General features: G+C 40.2%; 1 protein-coding gene across 1 annotated transcript; it reads right to left on the bottom strand.

The window, feature by feature from the left end:
* Positions 1-5,697: 5,697 nt before the first annotated feature.
* On the bottom strand, positions 5,698-6,603 carry LOC149229761 (uncharacterized). The gene has a single exon (XM_089381119.1). It carries the CDS (start codon positions 6,601-6,603, stop codon positions 5,698-5,700), a length of 906 nt encoding a protein of 301 aa, XP_089237245.1.
* Between the last annotated feature and the right edge of the window lie 3,698 nt (positions 6,604-10,301).

Genomic DNA, 10,301 nt, shown 5'->3' with positions numbered 1-10,301 from the left:
CATAGTATCAATTTTCAGAGACTTGTGGATGTGTGTCACTTCTATAGGAAACATTAGTGACATAGAAGATTGTAGTTATCCACAATCATAAGTTTTTCTCTTTTCATCCAACCTTTTGATGCGAAATTTATAGCCATTGTACTACATAGCATTGCGGTTTTTTAACTGCAATATGCCAAACACATAAAAAAGTTATTGTCAATTAATAAACATATTCATGTAACTTGGAAAGTATATGGAAAAAAAATTGTCTACACTCAGTACATTACTAGTATATTTATAAAATAACTTAATAAAATATTCAAGAGTGAAAATGCAGCATGCTTTCTTGTTTATCTTTCAAACCATTAATTGCTAAATCAATTTCCATATGTGTAAGATTGGCATCTCAAGCACAATAACCTTCTCTAACCAATACAAACATCCCTCCCCATGATAATGTACCATAACATTGTTCACATCTTTCAACCCATGGCTTCATCTAATCAATATTGTTTGCAATGTATAAATGTAGTGCACCCCACTCTCGAGCAACTGTATCAGAAAATCATAATTCACCACAAATATTAGTTACCATGGTCAATAAATAAATATGATATAAATAATAAAAAATAAATAAGTATGATATACACAAAAATGAAAAATCATACATATATATATATATATATATATATATATATATATATATATATATATATATATAGATATATATATATATATATATATATATATATATATATATATATATATATATATATATATATATATATATATATATATATATATATATATACACACACACCTCTCACTTTCATCGTTCTACCTTTTCCCAACGAGTTCCCCCTTTCAAAAAAAATGATGGAGTTCACATCCCAAATGTGATCCACATGCATATTTTCCGCTAATATAGGAATATACTGACTAATATACACCATGGATTGATATGCCATATATCCCTCCACCATAGAAACCTCAGTGTGTGCTCTTTGTCTAACCAAAGCCTTCAATGATTTCAAGTGCCTCTCCACCATCCACATTGACCTTGTGTGTATAGGTCCACACAATTCAATCTCCTCAACTTGGTGTATGAGGTAGTGTTCTTATGCATTGAAAAATGTTGGAGGTAGATACTTTTTCATTTCACACATTAGCCGAGGAATTTCTCTCTTCCAATGCTTTATATTGTCTTTATGTATTTCTTTCAATGACAATCATCTACAGATGATGCAAGCAAATAACATGTTTCAAAAAAACATAATATATTAAATTACAAGTAAAACACATGTCATTAAGTTGAACAACTAATTGAAAAAACACTCGCGGGCATATAAATCGCTACTTACCTCATGTATTTGCCAAGATCATATATAACTTGTTTGACATTGTTGTTGAAGTCATCTAGGAGAGATAGAGGTAGAACATATTGTAATAATAAAAATGAATCATTATTTGTTTAATCCAAAGTAGATAAAAAAAACCATAAATATGTATATATACCAATACATAAATATATATGCCAAAATAATTACCTTAATGAAGGTATGTCAATCATGTATTTTTACGCTACCAAATTCACCTTTCTTAGTTAAGATATTATTTATATTTGAATAAAAGAAATTTAATTCTTCAAATGACATATTTTATAGCTTCACTTGTATTCTTTATTAATAACCATGGAATCTTGTCTCGGCCTCCATCATTATTTGATTGTATCCCACTTTTCATTGCATGATTGGCTTCGACAATGTCATTACAAAATTTGAGGATTTTCTCTTTATCCCTCCTAACATCTATGATATGTTATAAATTTTATGTCACATTCTTCCCCATATGCATTTCATCAAACAAATGAGATATTTTTAGGTTCTCATAGTACAGAAACCTCATGAATTGAGCAAGATAAATTTTCATTCCTCGTAGAATCCCATGTCCTTCATCACAAAGATTTTTGTTATATTCCAACTTCCATAGGTGAGGTTCCATTCTTTGAGGTTTTAATCCATTCTCTTCTTTCCCATTGAAAAGATGTTTTCGGTAGCATGATAACTATGGTTCTTAGAGAGGAAGTTCCTATACTCATCCAACACCTCCTTTCTTAAACTTGTTGAATGACAAGATTTCATTTTCGGACCACAAACTGGACATGAAAATTTACCCTTTGTTTGAAGGTCTACAAGATATGGCTTAATGTCAATTATAAACGAAGAGATTATTTCAAAATCAAGCATGATATGATCTAATTGAAATAATTATATGCTATTAAAGTGAAATGGAACATTAAATACCACAAAAATGTGTTAGTCCTGGCACATCGTAAATTTTCCTTACAATTAGTCCATGGAATTGAAATTGCCTCTACCATATTGGTTTACAGATGTCATACATAGTGATGTCGGCCCATAACTTCATTAACTCAAAAATAAGATGCTTGATATATACATTCATATATTTAAATTGGTACTTACCTAATCGTTTGAAATTACCCTTGATTTTTTTCCTGGGGAGAAAATATCATAATTTCCATTATCTGTTGAAAATTACATGTTGTAGATGCCCAAAGGCATATGCAAATATTGTGACCTTAGTCAGCTGTTATAGTTCCAAAAAGGTTATATGTAGACCCAGTAGGGTGTGCTGTACAACTATGATATTACATAACCAAAATGTCACCCGTGGGTGATGGCTGTTCAGAAGCCCAAAAGTGCTAATTACAAATATTGAAAAACTGTATAAAATAGACAAAAAGTGTTGTAGATCTTAGGGGCTATCCGCCCGCCGAAGTTCCTGGTCTATGTATGGCTTGTGAAAGTACTGGTAGACTCTTTCCGGAGTATGTTCAGTGATCAGCCATTCTCCTCGAGGACGATGCGTTGCCTCTTTCGAAAGCTTGTCCGCCCTTTCATTACGCTCCCTGTAGATGTGAGAGCATGAAATATGATCAAAATGTGTTTTAAAAAAAACAATATCATCCATAATAGTTCTTAGAGAAAATGCATGGCATGTAGCTGTATTGTTAAACCAATTTATGACATTTTTGGAGTCCCCATATATTTGGATATGTCTGCACTGTTTGAGAATGGAAAAGTAAATCAAGTGTCGAAGGGAGATCAACTCTGCATAATTATTTGTGCCCTCGCCCAAGCCCATGCAAATCTGAAAGAAATGTGTGTCTGATAGATGGAAAATTATGCCTCCCCCACAGCCCTAGGCTTGTGCAGCCCCATCAAAATAGGCCCAGGGCCGAGTTTTATCGATCTGTTCCTGGTTGATGATCCTGGGTCTGTTGATGTGCTCTTCAACTGGGATTTCCTCATAACCCGAGCAAATTTTAGGTGGAATCAAGGCCCAATTTATAAGCCTGTCTCGGAATATGATGTTGTTGCGACCCAACCAAATGTGCCAAGAGACCAGAAGCGGCAGGTTTCTAATTTTTGGATCATTTGCTTCTCCCCACCAGTTGTCCCAGGCACTTGGGATATCCGCACCATGCCAGCTTTGGTTAATGTTGAGAGTATGCAGTACTTGTGTCCATAGCAGCTTTGATGTAGGACAAGTGAGGAATAAGTGTTGATTCGATTCCTCCTCCTGATGGCAGAGTACACACCAAGTAGGTCCTGTGTAAGCCCTTTTCCTTAGATTAATTCCTGTGGGAGTTTTATCCTCGAGAATATTCCACATTAATAATCTTGTGCGCGGGGGAGCTTTCAACTTCCAAAGGTGAGTCCACCAACTCTTCAGTCTGTCCGATTTTGCCTCTGCTTGAATGAGATCATATCCTTGCTTGGATGAGTAATGACCCTTTTTGGAAAGACCCCAAATTAGTTCATCCTCATCTTCATTTAGTCAGACATGGGATTCTGATAGAGCTTGTATATAATTTTTCCACGGTCTTTCCCATTGAAGCGGGATATTCCACTCCGCACCAGAGTGCCATGCTTGTAGAAGAAAGGTAGTATTTCTGTGGTCTCCAAGTTGCGAAATGTACAGGATGCCCAAGTTGTTGAGGAATGTGATCAACTCTGGTGGTAGTTGATATACATTCCCACTGCCGATCCAGGGATCAATCCCAATGCGCACTGATGCTCCATTTCCAATTTTCCAGATAAGACCTCTTTTGATAATGGGCAGGGTGTTTAGAATGGCCCTCCAAATGACTGAAATACCTTTTCTATTCCAAGAGGGACACCTTATCCAATCAATAATGGAGTTGGGCCAGATATATTTGTGGGAGATTACCTCCGACCAGAGACTCTTGTGTTTCAGGAGTAACCACCCTTGCTTAGCAGCCAGAGCTTGTGCAAAAGCCGGAAGCTGCTTTAATCCCCACCCTCCCCATTTTTTGGGGATTGCAATTTTGCTCCATTTAACCCAGGCATACGGCTTCCCATCCTTTTGTCCCTTCCACAGGAAATGGCTGCAAACTTTTTGGATTCTATTAAGAATCCCCATGGGGATCCATGCCAAGGACATCCAAAACACAGGGGTAGCTTCTAATACTGCTTTGATAAGTATCAGTCTTCCTGCCCTGGATAGGAAGCGATGACACCAGATATTTATTCTTTTCTCCACTTTTGTAATCAACCAGATCCAATCAGCTAGTTTGTAGCCATCCACTTTGAGTCTAAAGCCCAGGTACTTCAGTCCGACCTGAAGATCCAAAACCTGATAGGGAAAATTTTGTAGTGAGAGTTGTATTTCCTGTTGGGAGCATTCTGAGAAGGATATAGTGGACTTTTCCCTATTGATTTCCATCCCTGTAGCAATACTGAAAAGCTTTAATGACTCTTTTAGAGTAATGATATCCTGTACACTCCCATTGAGGAATATGAGTATGTCATCCACGAAGAGAAGATGGGTCAAAAGAAAATGATCAGTAATCTTCAATCCCCTGAGTCTCCCAGATCGCTTCTCTGAATCTATCAGTTTACTCAGGCCTTCCATGACAAGGAGGAACAGTAGAGGGGATAATGGGAAACCCTGCCTTATTCCCCTTTCCGCCTGAAAGGGGTGGGAGGCTGACCCATTGATGAGAATTGCAAAAGATACAGATGTAATACAGCCCATGATCCAACTAATGAACTCCAGAGGGAAGCCCAGATGAGTGAGAATCATTCTTAGGTATAGCCAGCTTACTTTATCAAAGGCTTTTGATAAGTCTATTTTAAGAGCCATTCCTTTGAGCTTTCTCAATTTGATAGAGTGGAGGGCTTCCTGGGCAGAGCCAATGGCTTCATGAATATGTCTGTTGTGAAGGAAAGCAAATTGTTCTTGAGAGATGTGGTCAGATAGTATAGGCTTGATACGGTTGGCTATAATCTTGGCTATGATTTTGTATAGGCAATTGCAGAGTGAAATAGGGCAGAAGTCATGGAAGGAGGAGGGGGAGTCAGTTTTTGGAATGAGGGCTATGTAGGTGGAGTTAAGGGGGGCATATATATGACCAAGAGTCCGACTTTCTTCAATTACTCCAAGCAGGTCCAGACCAACTATGTCCAAGAAAGCAATATAAAATTCCACAGGCCAACCATCCGGGCCTGGGCTTTTGTCTCTCTTGAACCATTTTAGAGTGCTTTCGAGTTCCCCCATGGAGACAGGTTTGATGAGATCGTCGATGCCATCCGGATCCAAGAAGCTAGGAAAGTGACCAGCAAGATTGATGATTTCAGGCAGAGAGGGGGCAGTGGGGGCTTTAAATAGTCACTTGAAATGGGCAATTCCTAGCTGGGCAAGCTGAGAGTGAGTGGAGGCCAATCCCTCCTGTTCCATGGGCATCTGCCAAATGGTGTTATTGGCTTTCCTTCCATTTGAAAAATTGTGGAAAAAATTTGTATTGCCATCTCCTGCTTGCAGCCAAATTTCTCTGCTTTTGAGCCTCCATAATTCTTCCCTATCCAGAAGGATCTTGGATCTCTGGGATTCCAATTCCACAAGGCGGAGCTTTGCTTCATTGGATGAGTAGCCAAGCCCATTTTCATCAGTTAAGGAGGCCAGCTGATCTTCAATGTCCACCAGAGATTGTTCATCCCTCTCTTTTTTCTTCTTGGACCAGTCAATGGTTAATCTCTTGAGCTGTTTCAGGTTCCTACAGAAATCTGCGGCCTTTCTCTGATCTCTGAGGGGAGGCTGTGCTTGCCAGAAATCTGAGACCAATTTGACATAGTCTGGGTCTTTTAAATATGATGAATTAAATTTGAAAGGGGCCCGAGGTTTCCTAGAAGGACCGGTCACTTCCAAGTAGATGGGGGAATGGTCTGATATGCCTCCTGAGCCAACCCATTGCCTGTATAGGGCTAGGGTTCGGAGGAGCTCTTCATGTATAAGAAATCTGTCTAACCTTCTTCCAAGGGCAGCATCACCAGTACGTCTGTTATGCCATGTGGGAATTTTCTTGTTCATGGGGACATCAATAAGCCCATAGAGGTCCAGGAGGGAACTCAGCTGGTCTGAGAGAGAGTCAATCTGTGAGTGATGACCCCAGGATTCCTCATTCCCAATGGAAAAATTTAGGTCTCCCCCGATGATGGTGGAACAATTGATCAATGAGTTATCCAGTAAGGATTGCCAAAATGCAAGTCTATTTTGGTTGGGGGTGTAGATATTCATGATTCAGATATGTTTGCCTAAATCAGCAGCAAGAATGTCCATGCCCAAGAAGCCCATGCCACCCCAAGAAGATATCACTTTGATGGATTTAGGGTTTATACCCATGGCAAGACCCCCAGATCTGCCCACAGCATCCAGGCCTTGAAAGTGCCATCCAGGAAGAAGAGAATGTAGAATTTTAATGATCTGATCGGAGGGTCCTAGGGTTTCCTGAAGGAATAAAATGTCACAGGGGGATCGGTTCAAGAGACGCTTAAGAGCCAGTTTTTTCTTAGGGTTGGCTAATCCCCTGCAGTTGAATGAAAGCCAAATCATTAGGGAACAGATTCAAAGGGCTCAGGTGCTCTAAGTGCCCTTTCAATAGTGGTCTGATGACCCTGCGCCACATCAGCCACCGCAGATTTGATGGCTTTTGCAAGCTTGGAAGGTCTACCTCTGGAGGGTTTAGTCTCTGCAGATTGAGGGGGTATACCAAGGCCAAGCAGGGGGATGCAATTCAATGGACGGGATCGAAGGTTGTAAGAGTGTGAACCCGATGCAGAGGGGGAGGAAGATGGTTGAAGGAGGGGGTTAAGTGCAAGAAGGGACGGAGGGGTAGTCGAGAAGATGGGGGAGGGAGGTTCAAAACCACAGTTAATGGGGGGGTGTGGACTCATAAAAGATTCAGAGTGAGACACAGGAGTTTGCAATGATGAATGTAAATGATTGTAATGATGAGCAGAGGAACAAGAAATAGGATCATTACCCGATGTAGGAGCAGCATCCACCGCAGACTGGGATCGAGTCAGTGGAGGGGATGTAGATGGTATCCTTGGAGTACTGGTTTGCTGTGTAGTGACTCCATCCGCTTCCTTAGAGTGATCCTGACCTGAGGGCTGCTCATCCACATTCGGTTCTTCAGACAGTCGGTGTTTCACACCCCTTGCATTCTCCTATGCGGAAGTAGAGAGTAAAGGAAAATCCTTGTACAGATGCCCCACCTTGTGGCATCTTCGGCAACGGAAGGGCACTCCTTCGTAGTCCAGGTTTTGGCGACGCGAGAAGTGCCTCCAGTGTAGTGTTATTTTCTCCTCCAGCCCCTCCCTAGTATCTAGATGAACAAGGATTCTCGCCATTGTCATAATCCCAGATTTTTCGAAAGACTGGTCATGTTCTAGATATGTCCCCAGAGCATCTCCTATTCGCTTGAACACAGGAGGGGTCCAAAATTGCATTGGGAGGCCTAGCAATCGAACCTAGATCGGCCCTACACCCATCTGTTCGCGCTCTAGGTCAAATAAGGGATCCCATCTCTTTAGCAGTACTGGTGCCAGCTCAATGTGCCAGAAATGAGAGAGGATCCAATCTGTGTATTCTTCCCTATGAAACCTAAGGGCAAACCAACCACGAGCCAAGACTCTGATGATGGGAAGTTCCTTGAGAAGGGAGCCCCAAATCTCCGAGGTCCAGAGGCGAAGACGTTCCACTGTGTAGTTTCTACCTCTTACTCGTCCAACCAAAACCTTCTTTGCCATGTCTGCAACTTCCCCCATCGGAATGTCCTCACCAAGGGTTAGGTTGATATCTTTGTCCATAGCTTTAAGGCACCTTCCCTTCTTGGGCTTATCTAAGCGGCGGGCCATCGGATGTTCCTTAAGTAAACCCCTGCAACCCTGGTTGACAGTTTGGGGAGTGGACAGGGTGGATTTGGGATTAGGGATAGGGGAACTGAAGCACCCAGATCGAATAGGGGTATTAGGGTTTGTACTTCCAGGAGCTAGGGTTGCACTGGAGAAAGTTGGGATAGAGTGGGGATGGGGACCAGTCGGAGGGATGCGAGAGGACGAGGGTGCACACGAGGGCAGAGAGGTCTATGGAGGGTGTACCAGGGGGGCATCAAATGTAGGGGAGGGTTGGAGGCAGGTGCCTAGCAAATTTAAGGTTGCTGGAGAGAGCGGAGGGCAGTCTAACCCAGGCAGATCATCAATGTGGACAGAGGGTGGAGGGTGTTTATCAGTCGGGCTCGGGTGAAACAAAATAGACTAGGTAGCTATCAGCAGTCGTTGTTTGGTAGCAAAGGAACTAGAGCCCGTCCCTGTTTGGTGGTGCACCCAGATGACCTAGTCGGGGTTGGGGTCCGCCTCGTAGTCTACGTCGTCGTCCAACTCCATCAAAAACGACAGTTATGGTTAGCAAAGTAGCAGATGTCGAGGAGGCAGTAAACCGGGAGCTAGGTTACCAGGTGTGCTTCACGATGAAACACGAAACAATAACCGCGGCAGTGGGTAAAACCAGGCAGGATGGGGGTGAAAGTATCAGGTCAGTGCGGAGCGAGGTCTGTGGCAGTCAATCCCCAGGGTTATGGCCCCCGAGGCCTCCATGGAAACCGCAGCGCTCATGCAGAGCTTCCATACAGACCTCAAAATTACACCTGATTACTACTATGATAAGTACATATAAGTAAATAAATAAATATAACATATTATGAAACAAACAAGACAAATGAAATGTTACAATTTTCTAAAACTTAATGTAAACAAATACCTGGAACAATCATTGTCAACATAATGTGCTCCCTCTTTATTGACATCCAAGAAGGAAGGTTATTGTTGATAACAAAAATTGGTCACATTGAGTAAATAGACATGATCTCTCCAAATGGATTAACATCGTTAGCTTCCAATGAAAGCCTAGCATTATGAGGTTCATCTTTAAAACATGGTCATTTTCCCTCAATTTCCCCAAATGCATAACCATCTGCAATAATTCGAAGAAACCCATCTCCACTTCTCTTCCATGCATGATAATCCATAAATTGTGCTATGCTTTCACCCTTGAGAGATCGCTATAAATGTGGAATTATGTGAATATGACAAAGAACTTTTTGAGGAACAATTTTTTTATTTGATCGATTTGATATCTACTATTGTCACATTTTAGAAAATTTATTTTTGGTGCATGTTGTTCATAATATATAATATGATTATTAGGACATTGATCTATAGCTTGATACTCCATTCCAATTTCTTTCACAATGGCATATAAATTTCGGTATGTTCTAGGTAACTTATTTGACGATGGTAACGGAAATTCACCTAACAGTCTACTACAACATAAAATATTACTAATTAATGTAAATAATATTAATAATAATTATTGAATTCTTATTTTACACATTAACTAATGCAACAAAAAAGGAAAAATAAATCAACCTTTCTTGTGATGAAACATATTACAATATACCTTGGGATTTGTGCCATACAAGTGTTTGACAAACCATTCAAAACCTTCAATTTCACCAACAATAATGTAGCAGAGAGAATATTTGCTCTTAAGCCTTCATAAAGTGGTGTCCCTACCTTTTCTAGCACAGGTTCATCATCACAATTAATAATGTCATCATTCTCATGATTATCGAACAAGTCTTGGATCAATTCATTTGTCCCATCATATTGAACTATGTTATTATTTTCATCTTCATCCATAAGATCATTATCTTGATCTTCAATATTCGCTCCATGTTCCTCAACTTGTAGAACATTATTTCTAGTACTACTACTTGGCACATTCAGATCACAATACCTAGGGGGCCACCTTGACTTTATAATAATTACAAACAATCACGTGAAATTAGTCTACAGAACAAATATTATAACAATAAAAAATTTTACAAATATGATTAATATAAAGAAAATATATATAATGATTCATAAATAGCT

This window comes from Pinus tabuliformis, chromosome J (genome assembly GCF_031772625.1).
Source record: "Pinus tabuliformis cultivar Carrire ecotype Pingquan chromosome J, CPIR1, whole genome shotgun sequence".
Lineage (NCBI taxonomy): Eukaryota > Viridiplantae > Streptophyta > Pinopsida > Pinales > Pinaceae > Pinus > Pinus tabuliformis.
The sequence above is the reverse complement of the archived record's forward strand: the minus strand, read 5'-3'. Positions and strand labels throughout refer to the sequence as shown.

Bases quoted from the DNA above. Each gene is read 5' to 3' on its own strand.
- LOC149229761 (XM_089381119.1), bottom strand. From the start codon at position 6,603: ATGAATATCTACACCCCCAACCAAAATAGACTTGCATTTTGGCAATCC.